Source organism: Morus notabilis, unplaced genomic scaffold, assembly GCF_000414095.1.
Source record: "Morus notabilis unplaced genomic scaffold, ASM41409v2 Scaffold353, whole genome shotgun sequence".
NCBI classification, from domain to species: domain Eukaryota; kingdom Viridiplantae; phylum Streptophyta; class Magnoliopsida; order Rosales; family Moraceae; genus Morus; species Morus notabilis.
The window spans coordinates 208,317-231,454 of NW_010357109.1; the positions used below are offsets into that span (position 1 = coordinate 208,317).

The 23,138-nt window shown below is 35.7% G+C and overlaps 1 protein-coding gene across 3 annotated transcripts; it reads right to left on the minus strand.

Moving 5' to 3' along the window:
• Positions 1–3,094: 3,094 nt before the first annotated feature.
• Positions 3,095–13,058, minus strand: LOC21397210 (mediator of RNA polymerase II transcription subunit 7a). Of its 3 annotated transcripts, none has more exons than XM_024165857.1 (6): positions 12,905–13,058; positions 9,551–9,699; positions 9,050–9,119; positions 3,789–3,955; positions 3,628–3,701; positions 3,095–3,438 (listed from the first exon to the last, which is right to left on the minus strand). In XM_024165857.1, exons 2-6 carry the CDS (start codon positions 9,683–9,685, stop codon positions 3,378–3,380), a joined length of 507 nt encoding a protein of 168 aa, XP_024021625.1. In that variant the 5' UTR covers positions 9,686–9,699; positions 12,905–13,058; the 3' UTR covers positions 3,095–3,377. The 3 variants fall into 3 exon arrangements, with proteins under 3 accessions (XP_024021625.1, XP_024021621.1, XP_024021617.1); XM_024165853.1 differs by lacking the exon at positions 12,905–13,058 and adding an exon at positions 9,787–10,036; XM_024165849.1 differs by lacking the exon at positions 12,905–13,058 and having other exon boundaries at positions 9,551–10,034.
• Between the last annotated feature and the right edge of the window lie 10,080 nt (positions 13,059–23,138).

Here is a 23,138-nt window from a genome sequence, read left to right on the forward strand (position 1 = left end):
GGGCCGCCACCCCACCATTCTTCTTTGACTGTCATTTTTCTTCTAGTAACATATATAATGTTATATTAATATACTTATTTAATATATTTAATATTATTATTTATTTAATATATTATTATTTTAAATATTATTACATGTTTTCAGAAATTAAACCACCAAACACAATTTTAGTTTTTTTAAAACTGAAAACAATTTCAGAATAAAACTACCAAAAGTATTTTCAGAAATAATTCCAAAATGAAACGTTTTCATTTTCATTTTCATACAGAAAACAAAATCATTTTGGAACCAATTCCAAACGCACCCACTATAAGGTATTTTTGTTTCATAACTTAAGTTGTGAATTTAAACTATGTATATGAGAGAAAAATATTATAATAAAAAAGTTGAATTTAAATATTTATTAGAGAAAATATTATGATAATAGAACTTGAGGTCTGAAAAGATTAAGGCCTTAAAAATATTAATCAAAAATAAAATTTAAAAATTTAAACTCATACCCTCTTAAAATGTGAGTTTAATAATTCTCTCGTTAGACAAATATCACTTTTGAGGTAATGTTATTCTATATTCTATCTCTATTGTGAAACAGTTTGAAATACATCACTTTCAAGGAATAAACAATTTAACAAAGACAATTAATTATGTTTTATCATTGATTAACTGAAGTTTATAAATAATAAATCAGAATTTAGCAATAATAAACTTGTTTATCAATTATAAATTTAAATTTATTACTGATAAACTCAACAGCCCTCAATTGTCAGACTCCTCTCTCCCCTCGATTTGTATCTTTCCCCCTCTTATCTGTGAAGTCAACACAAGATCGACCAATACGTGGTTAAGATCTCCGGGCTCCTTCACGCAATGTTGCTCCGATGAGAAGATTGTTCGAGTGGTCTCTAACCGCATGTCGTATTCCGCACGAAATAGATAATGGAGTTGAAATATGGTTTTTTTTTTTAAATATTTGAGCAATAGAAAATGCATAATTTATTGATTATATTAGTAACTTACTTAACTTATTACTAGCATTTTGTAAAATAAAAATTTCAAATATATTCACATTTGAGAGAATTCCTCAGAAGAAAAAAGTCAGATTAAAAGAAACATATTTATAGACATTAACCTTCTTTTTTAATTATCAAGTTTAGCTTATTATACTATCTACTATAAGAGACACCCGGGTTATTTGAACAGTGCTCGATCCCTTCTTTCCTTCTGATTGTAGAAAATACTGCATGTATCCTTTTAGTGTTGCTTTTACCGTTTTGCCCTCGATCCTATTTATTTAGTTGTTTTTGTTTGGGTTTTTTAGTTGTTTCCGTTGGCCCACAATTACCGAGTTGTTTTTTTTCTCTGGTGGGAAAATGATTGTGTGTGGCAAGACTTAGCGTAAAAACCACGTGTCAAAACCCAATTGCATATCTTCTTAAGTGCTCTACACGTGGCAGAATACAAACCGCCTGATAGACAGCGTAGCCACGAGTCACATTTTTAATGGTCAAGAAGAGCACGCTCACGTGAAACTGAAGCAGACGATTTCGTGCATCTCCTATTGTGGTTGACAGCTTAGCCACGTGTCGCACTTTGATTCGCGGGAAAAAGAAAGTGGCAGGGCCCACCTCCGGTTTTGCTGACGTCGTTATCCCCTGCCACACGTTGGACGTGCATCTTCTTGCGCATGTGTTTCACGAGCCAATCACAGTTGCTGAATTTTTAGATCCAACGGCCTGTGATAAATCCTTAATTATTTTTAATTTTTATTATTTATTATATTTAATTTCTACTTTATAATGGATTTGTAGTCCGCTTTATCCGTTCTAACACCATTTTGCATGAAATTTTTTATACGACTTAGATAAAAATACTATAAATGATCAAATTAAATTCAGAAAATACACTAAATAAAATGAAATCATGTCAAGTTAAATTAAAAAATAAATTAAACAAAATAGGTCCATACGGGCCTATCAACTTGATCCCTCCACTACCACTACAGACCCCCAAAAAGGTTTCATTATTAAAGTTCTGCCACATATGTCGCACCGTGAGCTCTTTGAGCCGGACCATATTTTAAATAGATCACGTGCGTGACTTAGAATCATTCCTTTTTTTCTAATTATTATTATTTATTATATTTATTTATTTTTAAGTGATTTATTGGCCGATTTTTTGCACCGTTTTACGCCAACTTTTTTATGCTACACATATATAAATAATTTGTATGAATTATAACCATTTAACTACCGTCTTGCACCAACTTTCTGATACTACTCACATAAAAATGTTGTGAATAATTCTAATAAAAATATAAATAAAAATATGTTAAGTTAAAATATAATCAAATCACACCAAATTAAATAAAAAAACAAATTCAAACAAAACATAATAAAACTAATTAAAAACACAATAAAATAAGTTAAAATCTTTTTGGAGTGAGAGGTATCCTTTTTTCTTCTTTCACCTTTTTTGAAAAACAATTTATATAATTGTTATTTTTAAACGAAACACACGCACATCGCGTGTATATATATATATATATATGAAAATAAATATATATGCATATATAGTAAACTTACAACAATTTAGAAACTAATTTTTAATCGTGTATTATCATTTATGTTAACTTTTAAATATCTTCATATTCTGTTTTTTTTTAATATTTTACTGCATACTCATTATTTTCGTAACTAAGTAATACATTATTTACTTCAATCTTATCATAAAATAAATAAATAAATGTCCGTGCTTGCACGTACAACTCACTAGTAAGCTACTCCTTCCATGCGGACAGTATCTTTGTTGGAATAGAAACAATCTCCAAAGCAATGGAATATTAGTAGTTTATTCGGTTACGATAAAATGTATTCAACATGCACTTTCTGACTTGAAACTACTGTTATTTTCGACGTAAAAGTGAGCTTTGGTTCTTATGAAGAGGTAAATCCCATCTCTCATTGAGAAACTTTATTGGAGCAGTACAAGAGAGGCTATCCAATTTCTTGGGTAATTTAAAGTAGATAGAACTGATATTATTGCATACCCTGTTTGATATATGGGAAGAATAAAATAAAGAGTAATGTTATAGGCCACTCACAAATAAAAAGTGAATTCCATAGTGTAGGACCCACAAATGTAGCTTAACTTTTATTAGTAATGGTACTCAACATGGTGCGTCTAAGTATTTTTTTAAAACCAATAAAGGAAAGAGGGAATGATCCAAGGAACTATCTCTTTCTAGATTATAGCAGAGAAAACAAAGGGAAAAATAGTTTCCAATACATAAACATATAACACTGACGGTGTCAATCACAAATATACAAAGCTTCTAAAGCTAAAACTTCCAAAAAGCTTCAGTTAAGTGGGCAGAACAATCATGAGAGTTCCAACGTTCCAAGGGACTCCTTGAGAAGTCTCTGCGCTTCTTCTCTTCTCCTAGAAAAAATCCCGGAAAAGAAAAAAAGAGTTCATAAATAACAATAGGGAAAACAAACTTGTACCACATCAATTGAGGAATTTGTTTCAGATACTCAAAATAGAAAAACATGTTCTTCAAAATGCTCACATTTTCCATCCTCAAGAGCAAACTGATGTTTTAGCAACTAGTGAAAGTTGAAACCGTACCTTTTAATATCCTCCACAGCTTGTTTACGACTTTGTATCTGGAGTTCTAGAATGTGAATGAGTGTTGCTCTAGCCTGTGGGGTGACGACGCTACTTAATGAAGGGAGGAATCTCTAAGACAGATGAACAACTGCATATTCTAGTACCTCAAAGTAGTTTACCTGGTGAGGCCGCAATGAATTCAGGAGATGGTGCAAGTTTTTGAAGATAAGAGATATGTCCTCCACTCTCCTAGCATATTGTGATGGTCTCTCGACGAGAACATCAGCGAGCTCCAAAATGTGCAGCTGCAATTCTCTGTTGAGTGACCTCAATTCCTTCTTGAAATCTGTAAGGGATTACAAACTTCTGTTAGAAAAGGAGAATAAGGAATGTGGTTGTAAAGAATATCAAAACAAGCATTTACACAACCATGACAAAAGAGTAGACCCAATCACCCGAGTGCAAAACCAAAAGAGAAAGACAGTTGCACATGCTCAGTGGATTTATGATAGTCATTTTTTGTTTCATTATTAATCAAACAGAAGTCTGAAAAACAAATTGGACAAAAAACTGCTTATACACGTATCAAACACAGATGTTCTAACATTCCTCTCTTTTTCACAGGTTCAAATGACTTCTCCGGCGGTTCTTTGTACCTGTAAACTTTACCATTTTTGTACTTTTTCCAATAGCCCATAAATCTCCCAAAGCTGCTTAGTGGGCTTGAAACTCCTGGTTATTCATCAAGTAGGCGGTCGTAAGGAATTGAACCCCATGCACACCACAGACCTCACTGCTCAGCCAACCATCAGGGTTAACTTTTCTTTGTTCTTACGTCTTATTTGTTCTTATGTTAACTTACCAGTCTCATTAGAGGGATTTCATTCTAAGTAAAACTAGGGGGGTCTGTTTAGGCCCTTTTTTAAATAAAAAAAAAACCACCAACCAAACCAAAAATAATTTTTTCTTTTGGGTGGTTTGATATTTTTTACAAAAACCCAAGTGAATCAAATCACTCAAAAACGGTTTGAGCGGTTTAAGCTTAAAACTAAAAAAGTCTTCAATAATTCATAAAAATTATAAAATCGTTAATCAATAAAAATAAAAATAAGATTTAAGTTTACAACAACAACAACAAGCCTTAATACCAACTTAATTGGGGTCGGCTATATGGATTTCACTTTTCCACACAACTCTGTTTGAAATTAAACTTTCCTGAATGCCTAGATCTAAAATGTATTTCCTAACGACTTCGGTCCACGTAATTCATGGTCTACCCCTCCCTCTCCTAGTATTAGGTATAAAAATGTCCTCCCAAGCACGAACTGGTACTTCTAGCGGTCTATGTTGGACATGCCCGTACCACCTCAAGCGGCCTTCGCGCACCTTATCTTCTATTGGTGCTACACCTACTTTACTACGAATAACTTCATTCCTCATGTGATTCATCCTCGTATGGCCACTCATCCATCTTAACATACGCATTTTTGCCACACTCATCTTAGATATATGTTGTCTTTTAATGGCCCAACATTCACTACCATATAACATAGCTGGACGGATTACAGTCCTATAGAACTTTCCTTTCAACTTAATAGGCATCTTGTCATCACAAAAACTCCCGTAGTATTCTTCCACTTAATCCACCATGCCTTAATGCTATGTTGAATATCCTCTTCAATATCTCCTTCGTACTGCACTATAGACCCAAGGTACCTAAACTTTCTAGAAGCTCCAATCTCCACCCCATCTAAAGAAATTCTATTACTCTGATTACTTGAGTTACTAAACCTACAGTGCATGTATTCAGTTTTCATCCTACTTAAACTTAAATCCATTCGTCTCGAGAGTTTGTCTCCACAGTTCTAACTTACAGTTAACTCATTCCCTATGTTCATCCACTAAAACTATATCATCCGCAAAAAGCATACACTAAGGAACTCTATCTTGAATTTCTCTTGTAAGCTCATCCATTACGATGGTGAAAAGATAAGGACTAAAAGCAGATCCATGATGAAGGCCGATCCAAATGGGGAACTCTGCCGTGTAGCCTCCAGCAGTTCTCACACTCGTGACCACCCCATCGTATATGTCCTTAATTACTTTAATATACATCACAGTACTCCTCTCTTTTCTAACACACACCATAAAACTTCCCTCGGCACCCTATCATATGCCTTTTCTAAATCTATAAAGACCATATGTAGGTCCGTCTTGGTTTCTCTGTACCTTTCCATCAACATCCTAAGAAGAAAAATGGCTTCCGTGGTTGATTTGCCTAGCATGAAGCCAAATTGGTTACCTGAGATGGTAGTTGTGGCCCTTAATCTCCTCCAATAACTCTCTCCCAAAGTTTCATAGTGTGGCTTATTAACTTTATGCCCCTATAATTGTTACAATTCAGCACATCTCCTTTATTCTTGAAGATGGGGACAAGAATACTTTTCCTCCATGCATCAGGCATATGCTTCTTCTTTAGTATCTCATTAAAAAGTTTAGTGAGCCACACAATTCTACCATCTCCTAACGCCATCCAAACCTCTATTGGAATATCATCTGGCCCACATGCCTTCCTCTTTTTTATCTTCCGTAGTGCAGTTTTAACTTCCGAGACTCTGATTCCTCTTGTATACATCACATTAGGTTTTCCTTGTGACCTAAGATTGTCAAACTCTATCGCATGATCATCGTTATAAAGCTTCTCAAAGTAACTCCTCCACCTTTCCCTAATGTCTTTATCTCTTGTCAGAATCTGATCCGTATCATCCTTCACACACCCCATTTGATTTAGGTCATGACACTTCCTTTCTCTTATCTTAGTATCCTTCTCTCCTTCTCTAGTCCCAAGTTTCCTATATACCTCATATAAGTAAGTAAAACGAGCCTTACCAACTGCTCGCTTAGCTTCTTTCTTCGCTTCTTTGTACTTGTTAAGAGTTTCAACATCCTTACGCTTTGGTAAATCTCTATATAAATCCCTCTTGGTCCTAATAGCCTTTTGAACTTCCTCACTCCACCACCAGGTTTCTTTCCCGGGGAGCCTTTACCTCTAGATTCCCCTAGTACTTCTTTTGCCACTTTTCTAATGCAGCTGGCCATGGCATCCCATTGTATTTACATCACCTCCATATGACCAAGTAGCCTCATCTAACAACTTCTCTTTAAAGGTCAATTGCTTTATTCCCTTCAAATGCCACCAACGAGTTCGTGGGAAGTGGTTTATCTTAATCCTTCTATAGCAAAGCTTAATGCTCATATCTACGATCACTAATCTGTGTTGGGTGGCTAGGACTTCTCCAGGAATTACTTTACAATTATTACATAGAGAACAATCTCCATACCTAGTGAGAAAATAATCTATCTGGCTTAAATTCCTTCCATTCTTAAAAGTTATCAAGTGAGAATCTCTTTTCTTGAAAAATGTGTTTGTTATGATAAAATCATGTCCCAACGCAAATTCCAAAATAGATTTCCCTTTTTCGTTTCGAGTTCCAAAACCAAAACCACCATAGATCCTTTCGAAGTTTTCCCTATCCTTACCAACATGTTCATTGAAATCTCCTCCAATGAAAATGTTATCCTCATTGCCTACATGACACACTAAGTCCTCCATGTCTTCCCAGAACTTGACTTTAGCTTCCGCATCCAATCATATTTGTGGAGCGTAAGCACTAATTACATAGATGAACTTATTTCCTAGTATCAATTTGAGCATAATAATTTTATCCCCTATTCGCTTAATCTCAACTACGTCATCCTTCACAGTTTTGTCCACTAGAATACCAACTCCATTGTGATTCCTTTCCCAACCTGTATACCATAACTTGTGTCCTAAATTTCCAATCTCCTTTGCTTTCTCTCCTGTCCACTTCGTTTCCTGTACGCATAAAATGTTAATTCTTCTTCTTACCATAACATCTACTAACTCCATAGATTTATCAGTTAAAGAACCTACATTCCAACTACCTAAATGAATTTTTCTATCATGGGCTAGCTCTGCCCATTGCACACGTCCATGAATGTACAAGGATCCCCCTTGCATATTTTTCACCATATCCGGGGCCCGACATGGCGCACGGGCTTGCTTTTCTCCCTGCACACGTCCATGAATGTGCGAAGACCCCCCTTGCCTATTTAACACTATACCCAGGGCCCAGCATAGCGCGTCGCACGTAGAAAACACCCCAACAGATTCTATGTGAGTGAAATCCATGAGAGTGACTTATTTTTACGCTGGCCCTCAACCTACCGCAACCCTTCTCCTTTACCCGGGCTTGGGACCGGCTATACAAATGCATAAGTTTACAATATAACTTAAAAATAGCAAATGTCTTTTCAAAAAAAAAAAAAAACAGCAAATGTCTAACAGTTCACCATTTAAAGTTTTAATATAAACCAACAAAAATATAATAGGGTATATTTTATAAGTGTAGAACATTTATTATGACCAATAAAAATTAAAATAAATATAAAAAATTAAATTAAAAAAACCGATCAAACCGCCCAATAATCCAAAAATAATTAACAATTTGGTTCGGTTTGGTTTGGATTGGGCGGTTTTCGTAGTTTGGCGGATGTTTTGAACACCCCTAGGCAAAACACCCTAGCAACTATATTTAGAGCTTGTTAGTAGGAGGGAAAAGTGGAAGGAAGGAGACAAGTGAAGGGATTAGTGGAAGGATTTTGGAACTCATGGTTGTTTAGTAGGAGTGGAAATAAGAGGAAATGGATTGAACAAGGGATTTCAAATCCTTCAAAGAACCGCAATTTAAATCTCTCTAAATATAAGAAATTAGAGGAGGTAATCCATAACAAATAAATAAGAAAAAGGTCTTCCCCGTCATCTCTATTTTCCTTACCCAGATTATATGCCTTTTCCTTTCCTTCCTCTGTCTTAGCTGATAATTTAGAACTGAAGGGTATTAAAGAATGGGAACAGGGCTTTAATAAAGAAGAAATTTTTGAAGAAAGGGTGCTATAAACTCCCGTCTTACCAGAGAACGGAAAGTAATTAAAAGTTCAATCAAAGGGGAGAGTGAAGGCCGTTAAAGTTCATATACGAATATGTAGATGTAGTGCTTTTAAAAGCCGACTTATATGTCTATAGGCAAGACTCAAGAGGCTGAAGCAACTGCCTTGCGATGAACCAGGGATGTCATAGAATATTTCCATTAGATCGAACCATTTTCTTTCCCTCTTACCAAACATAACCTTAAACCAATAAGCAAAGCACCTAGAATAATTCAAATAAACTTTAGAAGCAAGCATCTGATTTGGAGACCACACATGGTTTGAAGCAGGAATTTTTGAAACCAAACTCCTAATCTCAAAAAAGTAGTATTACTTAACGTGATGACACAAAACTATAGAATTTCCCGTTCTTTTCATAGTTGCAGCTCAAATTTTCAACTCGAACCGCAAAAAGAATGGGAGTCCTTACCCACATTTGGTCCTTTTGGATATAGCTGGCGAACACCCTGCTCCTCCATGCTTGGAAGCACGTCATCAGTCTATTACAAAAGAACCACAAAGTTAATCAGAAAATAAATAACATAAAATAAAAATAATTCAAATCAAATAATCAAATTTAGTACAAAATAAAAACTTTTTAAGCATAGAACATGAAAGTCGAAACTTTTCTTCATGATTCCAAAGACACTAAAGACTAGTCCCAGGTGAGTTAGAATGTGGCGTAATCTTATTCATCAATCTTGAAATATAGCAAAAATAGTGTAACGACTACTTCGTAATTTTTGCAAACATGTCTTGTATGGTATTTAAATTTGAAAAATCATTCTTCTTTCTCTGTATCATGTTTCCAAGAAGAAAAGAGGATTCCAAATCTCGAAGAAACTATGTTCGACACAATTGAACTCACAACAGTTTGAAAAAAACAAGAAATTGAGAGGGAAAATGGGGAAAAGTAAGAGATTTTTCTCACCGTGTAATTGGCTCCAAAACAAACGTAAGTCCCTTCAATGGGCGGAGGCGGCGCCGGAGCCGATTTAGGGTCCTGGAGGTAATCCTTGTAGAGCCGGTAAAATGGCGGCGGTGGTGGGTACGTAGCTGTTGCCATTGTAGACCCTAAACCTAAACATCAAACGAGTACAGCGAAACAATGAATTCAAATTCAATTGAGCAAATCCTAACTCCCATTTTGATTTGCTGTTTGTTTACCGAGAAAACACGGAAAAGGTAAAGCAAACAAACAGGGAACTGAAAAATCCCAAATTCTTGAAATTTCAGCTGACGAAAGTTAGTTTCTGAATCTGAAATGTGCAAACAAAAGGAGCAATTGGCCCCTTTTATTTTCCATATTTTTCTCGGCAGCCAAATAGAATAAAGAAAGACAAATGCCTCCCTTTCTTTCTTTTCTTTTTCTTGAAGAGCACCCTATTTATCCTTGTGAGTTAAGCCCGCTGCCGAGTCCCGTTAAGCGGGTAGGTATGAGCCAATTTTGTAGAACAGACTATTTTATGAGTAATGACGTTATAAATATATTAAAAGGAAGGTAAGGAACGGTAACAGCTGGTTAAATTAATTGGGACTAATTAATATAATTTGGAATTAGTGAAAACATTTTAGTTATAATTATCACGTAAATAATTTTTATTTTTTAAAAAAATTATTTTGAAATTGATACTCTATTCAAATTAAATTTTGAAGTCTAATTATTAAATTTGCACAGAAAGTTCAAGCTCATTTTTTTTTCTTTTCATTTTTTCTTTTTTTTTCCTCCTTTTTCTCTCATTCTCTCTCTCTTCCACGTTCACTCTCTCTCTCCACGCCGGCCAAAACACTCTGATTAGAATTTCAGTGTCCGTTTTTGACACCTCCTGACTCGTTGTAAAGATCTCGACGAGTTGAGCATGTTGAAATATTGCACGACCTCCAACTCCGCATGACTCAATTGCCAGTCGAAGTTTTGAAAACAACCGAAACTTCCGACGATTAGAGGTCGTGCAACATGCTCAGCTCGTCGAGATCTTTACAATGAGCTGGGAGGTGTCAAAAACGGACACCAGAATCCTTATCGGAGTGTTTTGGCCGGCGTGGAGAGAGAGAGAGAGGAAAGGAGAGAGTGAACGTGGAAGAGAGAGAGAGAGAATGAGAGAAAAAGGAGAAAAAGAATAGGAAAAATGAGCTTGGACTTTCTGTGCAAATTTGATGATTAAACTTCAAAACCCAATTTGAATAGAGTATGAAATGATCCATTATTTATGTTTCGAAAAATTGGCTACCAACACTTTAAAATTGTTTGAGGGATAGTATTGTCAATTTCAAAATAATTCTTTTTAAAAGGAAATGTAATTTACGTGATAATTATAACTGAAATTTTTTCACTGATCTCATATTAGATTAATTAATCTCAATTAATTTAACCGGGTGTTACAGGAACATTGTCTATACACTCACAATTCATTGTTTATGCTACAATAACATTCTCAAAATTCCGCTTTTGTCACTTATTCTTTAAGTTTGAATTGTCAATTTTGCCTTTTTTTTCTTCTCTTTTCCCTTCCTTGCACATGGGCTTTTGTGTTTTTCGTTCTTGAGTTGCCACGTTTCGAGGCCCACCGCTGCGCAACTGCCTTCCCCTGAAATTTTTAATTGGACGGTTTCTAACTATTTCCGGTTTATTTTTAAAAGTTTTATTTTTTATTAAATTTATTTACTATTTTAAATTGATTTGGAGTTCAATTTTATCCGTTTTACCATCATTTTGTGTCAAATTTTTTATATTACTTAAATAAAAATACCCTAAAATAAAATAAAAATGCGCTAAATTAAAATCAAATAACACCAAATTAAATAAAAAATTAGACAAAACAAAATAGAATTAATTTAAAACACAATAAAATAAGTTAGATTATTTTTCTTCTCTCTTTGCTTAAGATTTTCCCCCGTTATTATTTTCATTTCTTTTATGTCATCTTTTCTTTTACTTCTTTTTAAAAAAGAATTTTGTGTTAGCCATTATTTTAAAAAAGAAATGTGTTGATTTGTTGTTCGAATTTATCCATTTCAATATCATTTTGCGCCAAATTTTCATAGCCTCTCAAATGAAAAATATGATAGATAATTTGAATGAAAAATTAAATTAAATAAAAATACACTAAAATAAAATAAAGTCGCACTTTCTTAAATAAATTAAACTAGAAATTACATCGGTGGTTGGAAGAGCAACACAAACATTGATAAAAAAAACTATGTTCTACATTAACAATTGATGAATGCTTTACTGATCCATTTGTAATTGCAGTTAAAATAACAAATAAAAATCTTACAATTTATTTTTAATAAAGGGGAGCACAAATGACTACAATTATTTCAAAAATATTTGAAGATGTCTATCTTTTAATACCATTACCACAAACAGCAGCTGCCACAACAATAGATCCAAAAACACCAGACTTAAAAAGATTGACCACAAGGTAAGACATATTTACTAATTTATATCAATTATCAATAAAAATCAACATTTACTATTTTAAATACATATCTTAACAATTTTTATCAATTCAAATTTGAACCAAAGGCAACAGACTCTCCCAAAAAACGCTTAAGGACCAAATAATATAACTATTTCTAAATCCTTTGATCTACACTACATATAAGTAAATATTTTCAACTTTCTTAATTATTATTATCATTAATTATTTTTTTAATTTATATTTTGCAGTTAAAAAGAACAAAAGAAAAAAAGGGAAATAAAAACTGTAATACATTGTAAACTAATTTATATTTTTTAATTTATATTTTAGCTAGAATATTATATATATATATATATATCTATATGTATATATAAACTAATCTTATACTATAAATTTTTTTAATTTTTTATATAATGCAACAGTATTTTTCACAGCAACACGTAACATATTGGCTAATTTTATTCTAATAAGAACAATTTTTTTTTTTTTTTGAAATAGTAGTGTTTAACTTTGATCAGGACCGTCCACGTCAACAAATTGTTGATTACATTTGTGTTTTTTTCATGGTTATTTTATAGTGAGTTTTTAGCACAATTATCCCCTCATTGATTTAGCAAATAGTTCACTAAAATTTTAATTTTGACAATTAAATTCTTAAATTTATAAAATTGTTATAATATATCCCATTTTACTAATAATCCAATCTTATCACACAGAAAAACAACCAAAACATCTAGAACCCCAGATCTAAAAGATAAATAAACACGAAACAAGTAAGCAAAACTCCAATCGAATGAATCCACCAAAAAGATCGAAACTTCCGCATCATATGGAAACAGAATTTAGGGCTAATCAATTACCTAATCAAATTCTTGGACGTAAGACGGCAAGCTTTGATGGCGGCACCGATCAAGCTGCTTTCAGTAATGTAAATCCCCCAGCGAAAAAAAGACAATGGTAAGATGTAAGCAGAACAAAAAAAATCAACTTTATGCATATCATGAAGCGAACCAGATTCCGGAAAAGAGAAGTACTGCTGATCATCCAAATCAAAAACAAAAGTTCATGAAGACATGAGCTAAACCCTAACCCCAAAGCATCAATTAATAACTGTATTGATGTTTTGAATATAGTTAAGGGGTACTTTCAGTTGGGGAATGATATGTATAGGATCTTGAACCGCGAATTCAACAAGGGCAAACCAGAAGAAGAAGAAAGAAAGAAAAAAGCCCAACATAGAAAATATCCTTCTACGTAAAACATCTCTCAAAATTTATGAAATATTCATGTTAAATCACCAAAAATTAACAGAATAATAAGTAAAAGCGTACCTGAATCTATGACTATTAATTACTGTTTAGAGCTGTACAATATGTCTTACAAATTAACACGTTCTCTCAAAAAATTCTTTGACTTTCTCTTTGCTCTCTCTCTAATGATAGGATGTAAGAAAAAAATAAAATGATAATTACGTGTGATATGAGGACCATAACTACTATATCTAAATAACTTCTATATCATCTTTTAGTATTTTTATTTTAACTTATCATAAAAATAAAAATTATCCTCACCAAATTATCCAAACCTTAATAAATAACTTTAAATGAGCTTAAGCTTATATTTATATGACAATCTACAATACAACGTTGGATTTAGGATCCAGATCCAATTGATGTGTTGTGCTAAGATTCACAGAGTAATGTGTAAAATAATGCCCCGTTTTTTTCGCCGATTCGAGTTTAGAATTCGAATTTTTTTACAGTAAAAAGCTCTCAGAAACAGTCACATCTAACTTTTTTACTACAGTAAAAAGTTCTCACACAAAATCACATCTTAACTCGGATTATAAATTCAAATTAGCGAAGTGAATGGGAAGAAAACCAATTGATGAAACAAAGGTTGCACTCAAGTCCCCCTCAACGAAAAAGAAATCCAAGAATAATAATAATAAAAAAAAGGTGTTCAGAAATGGAAGTCTCATTAAAAATGCAAATTGATAAATAAAAATGAATATAGAACCTGTAAAAAAAATACGATTAAGCAAAACAATTATGCTTCTAATTGACCATTCAAGTTAGGGCATGTTCACATGTCATTCCCAAAAAATAAAAAAACGAAAAGAAACATCAAAATAAGAAAATGAACAACCATAATTTTGCTCGTAAAAAGACTAAGGTGATGTTTGGTAAGGGGATTTGTACCCTGATTCGAATCATGATTCATGGTTAGTTACAGTATTTTCTCTCATAAAAAATACACGTAAATTGAAAATAGTTCTAATCTCATGATTCTAATCCATGAACCAAACGTCTTCTAAGGGTTTGTTCGTTTGCACTTAAATTTAAAAAAAAATTTAAATTCAAGTTATAATTTTATTTAAATTCATGTTCTTTTGTAAAACTTGAGTTTGAACTTGAGTTTGAACTTGAATTTTAATTTGAGTTTAGAGTTAAAATTAAGTTTAAGTTTTCTCTTCAACTTAAGTTTCTAAACTCAAACTCAAGTTAATGAACAATTTTTTTTTTCTTTAAAACGCTATAATTTTTTCGTTTTAATTCCGATTGAGATGATTTTTTATGCGTTCAAAACGAAGAGACGAATAAAACTCTATCTATATACCCTGTTAAAATTTTTCATCATCATTGAGTTTTTATTAAAATACTATTTAAATACAACTGAACAGGCCCTAATGCTTTAGGGGTTGTTCTTTTGCAACAAAACTAAAAAAAATTTGAACTCGAGTTACAACTTTATTCAAGTTCATGTTCTTTTGTAAAATTTGAGTTTGAACTCGAGTTTTAATTCGAGTTTAAACTCGAGTTTGAGGATAAACTCGAGTTCAAGTTTTCGCTTCAGCTCAAGTCGAGTTTATAAACTCGAATTCAAGTTAATGAACAATATTTTTTCTATTATTAAATATGCCATAACTTTTTCATTTTAATTCTGATTGAGATGATTTTTTTTCTATGCATTCACAACGAAAAGACGAATAAAACCCCATCCATATACCCTATTAAAATTTTTCATCACCATTGAGATTTTATTAAAATACTATCTAAATACAAATTTAAGTTTTGACTCACCCAAACACAAACTCAAAAAGATTCTCATTTCAAATCATAACTCAAATGTGCACATCCAAACACCAACTCAAATTACAACTTCAAGTTAAGTTATAACTCAAGTTTAACTCAAGATCATTACTCAAGTCAGCCTAACTCAAATACAAAAGAACAACCCCTTAGTTTTGACACCAAAGGAGGAAGAAAAAAAAGAAAATTTCAAAAAAAGAAAAGACACCAATTAAAAACCTCAAAATTTACACAACAAATTAGTACGAGCAAACGAGTGATACAAAAGAGTTAATCAACTTCGATCACTTTAAGTTTTCCTTTTAAGATTTACAGAATCCAAACGTTTTCGAGAACCGCAAATTCAATAACAGAGAGCTAGAAGTAAACATAACCAAATTAAAGTAGCAATTAAAAAAAAAAAAACAAATACAAAATCAAAGAGAAAACAAACAGAACAGGTAACCAAAGAAGGCCCTTAACCATGTCTCCTTGAACGTTTGGCTTTGATTATAGGGTTTCAATAGATCCAAAAATTGTTCACAAAGAAATCCAGAATAGCAAAAGTAATCAGAACCATATTAAAGAAACACAATTTCAGAACCAAATTAAAGAAACAATCGCAGCAGCAACCCAATTTTCAAAAACCGAACTTGTGACTCGGATTTTTTTAAAAAGCTGCGTACTGATTATTTTACGGGTTGACACAATACTATACGAAAATGACCCGTGACCCAAAATTGACCCGTGCACTCGAAATTGACACAAAAATTATATAATTTTATTTAGTTTTTACATATTATAAAAAACTTAAAATTCATAACATGCTAAAAAATAATAACATTCATCAAAATTAAGCAAATAATAGTATAAAATTTTGAGTATAACTATCATGATATATATATTTTTAGTTTTTATGAGTTTCGTGTCGTGTTTAGGCTAGCGGGTCCAACTCGCAATTGATTCGTGTTTTTCATGTCAATTTTAGGTCGACCTAATTCTAACCCGAACTATTTTTTTCTCAATCCTAACCCGCGAAATTCATGTCTTTTTGAGTCGTATTGTGACTCATATTGCATGCCCTAAAAAAGGGAACAAACGAGCGTGAGTGAAGAATTATTTGCTCAAATAATTTTTAAACTTAAGGCAATAAATAACAAATTATTTACTCAAATAACATATTATTTATTATTTTTACCATTTTACCTTTCTCTTAATTACTGTTAATAGGAAACATTAAAATGTTCATCAACAAGAAAAACAAGTTCTTAAAAGGGGTATTTATATTTTTATACCCTGTATTTTACTTTTATTAAAGTATACCTTTTGTTTTAAAGTGTTGCATATTCATGCCTTTAGATTATATTTAATCCATAAATGTGTACCCTTTTCTAGTCAACATACGATTTTGACCACAAAAAGCTTTTTAATTCCAAAATTACAGGGAAAAAAAAGGCTCCTAGGTGATTGTCTGAGGTCTATTTCCAACCCGTATGTTCTACATTGAAAGTGGCCAAGAGAATTGGTTTCAAAAGAAGGACGAGTTGAAGGATATAAAAAAATATTGAAAGGGGAGATTCATCAAATGTACTCAAATTTAGAAGAATGGAAAATGTGATCGACGAGATCTTGCACCCGGCCTAAATGGCAATCTCGCGCCCTCCGCCAAGACGATGATCCTCCTTTTCACAATCATTGAATTTTTTTTACATGATTTTCACTTTTAAGGGTATTTTTGGAGCTAAAAATCCATTCTCCAAACAAAATAGTGTACCTGTTTAGAATCTATTCTGAAAATAATTTTCACGTTTTTTGAGGAATAAAAAATAAAAATAATCTGAAGAATGTGTTTGGAGCACCATCCAACTAAAAATAAAATTAAAAACGTTTTTTTGCCTTTCACACAAACAGTTTCTGAAAACGAATTTTACACGTTTTTCTTTTTCAATTTTCATTTTCTCCTCGCTATTTCCTCTTTAACTCCCGTGGGCTTTCTTGGAACACTCTTCCTCTTCTCCGGTCTCCATCTTCTCTGGTCTCCATCTTTCTACAAATTGGGGTTCTCGGTTACGACGACAACAACTCGTCGAGAAATTGCTATTTGATTTGTCATTCCTTGAATTCTGCCCATTATTTTACCCTCTCATTCTGGCAATCGAAGACCCTATCACTCTCTCTCCTCACCTTCTTCTGTCAGTCCGTCGCCGGTCTTTCTCCATCCGCCGTAGCCCCGTCTCCGGCGGTTGCAGCTCTCCCGTCTTCTTGTTCTTCCACCGGTCACCCATCCGTGGTGTTCTGGAGGATAACACTCTTATTGCTTGTCAAGAATTGCTCAATAACAGGTAATATATTTTGCTCGATTCCCATGATTTTATTGATGAATAAACTTCAATTTTGATGTGAGAATGAGTTTTTTTTTTTTTTTTTTTTTTTTTTTTTTTTTTTTTTTTTATCACTCTGATGGATTTTGAGTGGTTGTGTTTAGGACGACAGATTGAGCTACGTTTTGCTTAATTTGGTACAGTTTTTACAACCAATTTTCTGATCGTTTGGTGTGATGAAGTTGGTCAGGATTATTGCCGATTTGGTGTGTGATGAAGTTAATATTTGTGTTATGGGTTCTTTTGTTGCTATTTGCTCATATTCATGAGAAATTGATTGAATTGTGTTGTTGTTAAATTTATATATTGTTGTTATGATTTATGAATAGTTGAGATTATTATAAATAAATTATTAAACAGTATTATTAATTTTTTTAATATTAAAAATAATTTTAAAATAAAATTATTAAACGCATTTTTAAAAATAATTTTTAAAAACGTTTTCATCTTTCCTGCTCGCACTCTCTCTCTCTCTCCTCTCTCGTGCTTGCTCTCTCCCCCTTCCCTCGCGACAGAGGCCGCCATTCCTTCGCGTTTCTCCTTCCATTGACAGCGTAGATGAACAACTTTCGTGCGGAGGCCGATTCGCTCCCTGCGACGAAGAGATCTGATCTGTTGTCGCCGGTGTGGGACCTGCTGTTCCCGGTGTTGAACGACATCGACGGCGAGAGAAAGAGCAAGGGAGGAGCGAGACAGAAGAGGAGAGAGAAAGAATTTCAAATTTTTAGATATTTTTAGGGTATTTTTGGTAATGTAATTATGTTATGTTAAAATATACCGGATTAAAACTTTCTGTTATTTAGATAACTGTCGGCATTTGCGAGAGAGTTTTAGAGAGAGAAAAAGTCTTCTTCTTCATCTTCTTCTCCAACATTTCCTCTTTTGCAAACACCATCAAAAGGAAAAAAACCACACACGACGACAAAGTGTGTTTAATTTCTTTCAATTTTCATGAGATTTGATCATAAAAGAAACCACACACCCTTGCTGGTGTTCGATCAGGATCTAATTGTCGGCGACGGCGGCGATTTCTCTCTCTCCATTCTTATTTCTCTGGTAAACCATCTTCTATTTAGTTTCGGTTTCTTTCTTTTCAATTTGAATTGATCTCGCCGCAATTTGTTTCGATTATTGCTCTATCATTTAAAATTTTCCTCGCTGTCTTTAAATATTCCAGAATCTTTTATTTATGATGATGATGATGATGATGATCTGTTTTCAATTTTATATTTTCTCTGAATTTCTTTTTGAAAAATATAATTTACTTTGGGTTAGATTATGGCTTGTGTAAGGTGCTTTCGTTGACTCCTTCATATGCATTGCTTGATCTCCTAGTTTTGGTTTCTGGTTTGATGGGGTATGATTTGCTGTGTCGTTTGTTTGGGTGCTTGACATTCTGTTTGGAGTTTAGATGTTCTCATAATATTACTTACCATTAACTTATTTACAGTGGAATTATCCAAATATTTGCATAATTCCATCTTCTCATAGTCTGATTCTTCTAGGGCAACACTCTCTGATTAATCTTTCTTTTCTTTGTTTTTCGATTACATTGTTAATTGACAAAAACTTTGACTTATTTTTTATCTTTTTGACTTTTTTGTATCTACTCTGTCGCTTAATCATTTTGTATGCTGATATATTTGACTACTCTGTATCTAGCAATGTTATTATACTGTGAACAATCAGGCATCTTTCTGCTGATGATATAGCTTCTGTTTTGATCTATGAAAGATTCAGGTGTTTGTATGATTAGTTCTTACTTAGATTACATGAATACGTCTCCTGAGTCTGATATTTAGTATAGTATCTATTATTTCTTGGCTGATTTTACTTGTTTGCTCAGTTTCCTTATATTTTGATTATTAATTCTCTGTATCTTGTATGTTCATTACATATTGCTTTTATTTCTCTCTCTCTCTCTCTTTGATACAATACAACACGGGATTGAACCTGCAACTCTCCACCCAAACCCCCAGTACTGCTAGACCAAGAGGTCTTAGGCATAGCTTTTATTTCTCTCGTCCCTTGTTCTTCCTATTCATTTACTTTGCGCTATATTCTTGTCTTCCAATAGTTATCCGTCGTAATCTCTCTTTTTGTAGGCTCATTAGTCTCTTCTTGTAAGAGTTAAATAGTCTTCTTTATTGGGAGTTTCAACCGTTCTTATCATTGAATTTCTCTCAAGTCTTCTAGTTTTTATGCTTTAACATACTAGACCCTATTGAATCTCTATTAAAAATCCTTTTACCTATATTTTTCAATTTTCCTCAGATTGTACTTACTGAAATAGTTTCTATTGCATTCAAATTTTAATAATAATAAAAATAACAATGCTATCCTTTGGGAGGTTTTTTCGCTAGATTTTGACTTTATCTTATCTAGCAATTGCGCCAAATTCAAAATTTAGACCGTCCGTTATGCATACGGTTATATAAGTAAATCTTGGTTTCCAATTTAATTTGGATAATACTTCAGTTACTTTCAGTTTTCTCTCCACACTAATAGACCTCTATAAGTGGTTTGTTTATTAACAATCGTATATTTCCAAACTTTGAACGAATAATGCAATAGTATTGTCTTTTTATATTCACTGCTCTTTAATTTATAATCACTTTGATTCATAATCACTTTAATCTTCTCAACTTTCTACTTACTGATTAATTGTTTTATGTCTTTAATAATGCTTGTTTTGTCTAATGTTTCTACGTACATCTTAAATATAGTTCTTAGAGCCAATGTTCTTTAGTTATTTTAAGAATGTAAATACCAATTGATCACTTGTAAAAGATATGTACATCTCAAAATATAGTTGTACATAGACATGGTTTGGATATTAATTTTTGCATTTTTGTTTTAATGTTTTTCGAATTAGAAGATATGGAGGTTTGTAGGGAAGGCTTCTTTTACTTCCTCCGCAATCAACTCAGTTGAATATACCATTCCAACACCTCTAAAGGTTGTTTATGCCTAATCACTGCACCGACTTACTGGAATTTCGTTGTTTATTAAGATACGTCAATCTTTCTTACTCTCTTTTTAATACTGATTATGATTTCTGCATTTTTTATTTATAATCTTCTATTTTCTAGGTTCAGCTCAATGTCTCCAACAACTTTTTGATATTTTGTGCTCAAATATGTCTTATTTATTCTTCCAGGCAGTTAGATAAATCTTTTTGTGTTCTTTAAAATCACATGATTTATTCTCAGTTGCTCTTTCGATAGAAAAGATATTATATGGTTGGATTGTATCTATCAAAAAAAAAAAAAAATTATGTTATTTACTGAACATTTTTTTTTTTAAAATCTGCCCTAATTTTATTTGTCCCTCCCATATCTGCTACTTCTTAAGTTCTCTTGGTTTTTTTTTTCTTTTTTTTATTTCACTCAATTTTTTATTTTCATTTTTATGATTTTTATGGATAGTTTTCATCTAGGTTTTATTGTTATTCTGGTAAATATTCTTCTTCGCTCAGAATTTTAATTTATATATTATCTGCCTATCTCATTGCTTTTAAATTTAATTACATAACTTTTTGGTGCAGCTAATTCTTGGATCTAAAAGGTTTGAAATTTGAAAGCTTCACGAGCAAGATCGTGAAGCCATTGGGAAAAAAAGCAGCTAATTCTCAGCTTCCAAAAGATGAAATCTAGCTACAATGTATTATTATTAGCTTCAATTAGTTCACATTATACTTTTTATTTTTCTGGAATACAGATTTCTTTTAGTTCTTTAATTTATTCTATTTTCTTGTTCGGTTTGATCTAGTAACCTAGGAATTTAACAAATGCATTTTGGTAGAAGAAACTTGTCGGTTTTTTTTTTTCAATAATTAAAAAAAAAAAATTGTACCGAGGCTGTCCCGGGACAGTCACGGGGCTGACCCGAGGCTGTCCCGGAGCTATTCTGGAGCTGTACCGGGGCTGTACCGGGGCTGCCCTGGGGCTGTCCCGGGGCTGTACCGGGGCTATACCGGGGCTGCTCCGGGGCTGTCTCGGGGATGTCTCGGGGCTGTCCCGGGGCTGTACCGGGGCTGTCCCGGGGTTGTACCAGGGCTGCCCCGGGGCTGTCTCGGGGTTGTCTCGGGTCTCTCCCGGTGCTGTCCCGGGGCTGTCTCGGGGCGGTACCGGGGCTCTCCAGGGGCTGTACCGGGGCTGTACCAGGGCTGTACCGAGGCTGTACCGGGGCTGTACTGAGGCTGTCTCGGGGCTGTACCGGGGCTGCCCCGGGGTTGTCCCGGGGCTGTCCTGGGGCTACCCCGGGGCAGTCCCGGGGTGGTCACGGGGCTGTACCGGGGTTGTACCGGCGCTGTACCGTGGCTACCCCGAGACTGTACCGGGGCTGCCTTGGGGCTTTTCCGGGGCTGTGCCGGGGTTGTCCCGGGGCTGTCCTAGGGCTGTCACGGGGCTACCCCCGAGCTGTTCCGGGGCTGCACCGGGGCTGTCTCGGGGCTGTACCGGGCTGTCCTGTGGATGTACCGGGGCTGTCCCGGGGCTTCACCGGGGTTGTCCCGGGGATGTCCCGGGGCTGTACCGGGTCTGTACCGGGGCTACCCCCGGGCTGTCCCGGGGCTGTATCGGGGCAGACCCGGGGCTGTATCGGGGCTGTCTTGGGGCTGACCCAGGGCTGTGCCGGGGCTGTACCGGGGCTGTATCGGGGCTGTCCCGGGGCTACCCCGGTCGGGCTGTCCTGGGGCTGTCTCGGGACTCTCCCAGGGCTGTACCGGGGCTGTCCCGCGGCTGTCCCGGGGATACCTCGGGGCTGTACCGGGGTTGTCCCGGGGCTGTACAGGGGCTGCCTCGGGGCTGTACCGGGGCTGTACCGGGGTTGTCTCGAGGCTGGCCCCGGGCTGTACCGGGGTTGTCTCGAGGCTGGCCCGGGGCTTGCCCGGGGTTGTGCCGGGGCTGTCCCGGGGCTATACCGGGGCTGTTCCGGGGCTGCCCCGGGGCTGTCCCGCGGCTGTATTGGGGCAGACCCGGGGCTGCCCCGGGGCATTACCGAGGCTGTACCGGGGCTGTCCCGAGGCTGACCCGGGGCTGTCCCGGGGCTGTACCGGGGTTGTCCCGCGGCTGTACCCGGTCTGTACTGGGGCTACCCCCGGGATGTCCCGGGGCTGTACCGGGGCAGACCCGGGGCTGTATCGGGGCAGACCCAGGGTTGTTCCGGGGCTGTCCTGGGGCTGTCCCGGGGCTGACTCAGGGCTGTGCCGGGGTTGTCCCGGGGCTGACCTGTGGCTGTCCCGGGGCTGTACCGGGGCTTCCCCGGGGCTGCCTCGGGGCTTCCTCGGGGCTGTACTGGGGCTGTTTCGGGGCTGTCACGGGGCTAACCCCGGGCTGTCCCGGGGCTGTACCGGGGCTGTCTCGGGGCTGTACCGGGCTTTCCGGGGATGTCCCGTGGATGTACCGGGGCTGTCCCGAGGCTTCACCGGGGTAGTCCCGGTGCTTTACCGGGGCTGTCCCGAGGCTGTACCGGGTCTGTACCGGGGCTACCCCCGGGCTGTCCCGGGGCTGTACCGGGGCAGACCCGGGGCAGTATCGGGGCTGTTCTGGGGCTAACCCAGGGCTGTGCCGGTGCTGTCCCGGGGCTGACCCGTGTCTGTCCCAGGGATGTACCGGGGCTGTCCCTGGGCTATCCCGCGG

Excerpts from the sequence above, each read along its gene's own strand:
- LOC21397210 (XM_024165857.1), bottom strand. The coding sequence starts at position 9,685 with ATGGCAACAGCTACGTACCCACCACCGCCGCCATTTTACCGGCTCTAC. Across the intron at positions 9,120-9,550 it reads GTTTTGGAGCCAATTACACG|ACTGATGACGTGCTTCCAAG; the intron begins GTGAGAAAAATC and ends CTTTTGTAATAG. Across the intron at positions 3,702-3,788 it reads ATTCATTGCGGCCTCACCAG|GCTAGAGCAACACTCATTCA; the intron begins GTAAACTACTTT and ends GTCACCCCACAG.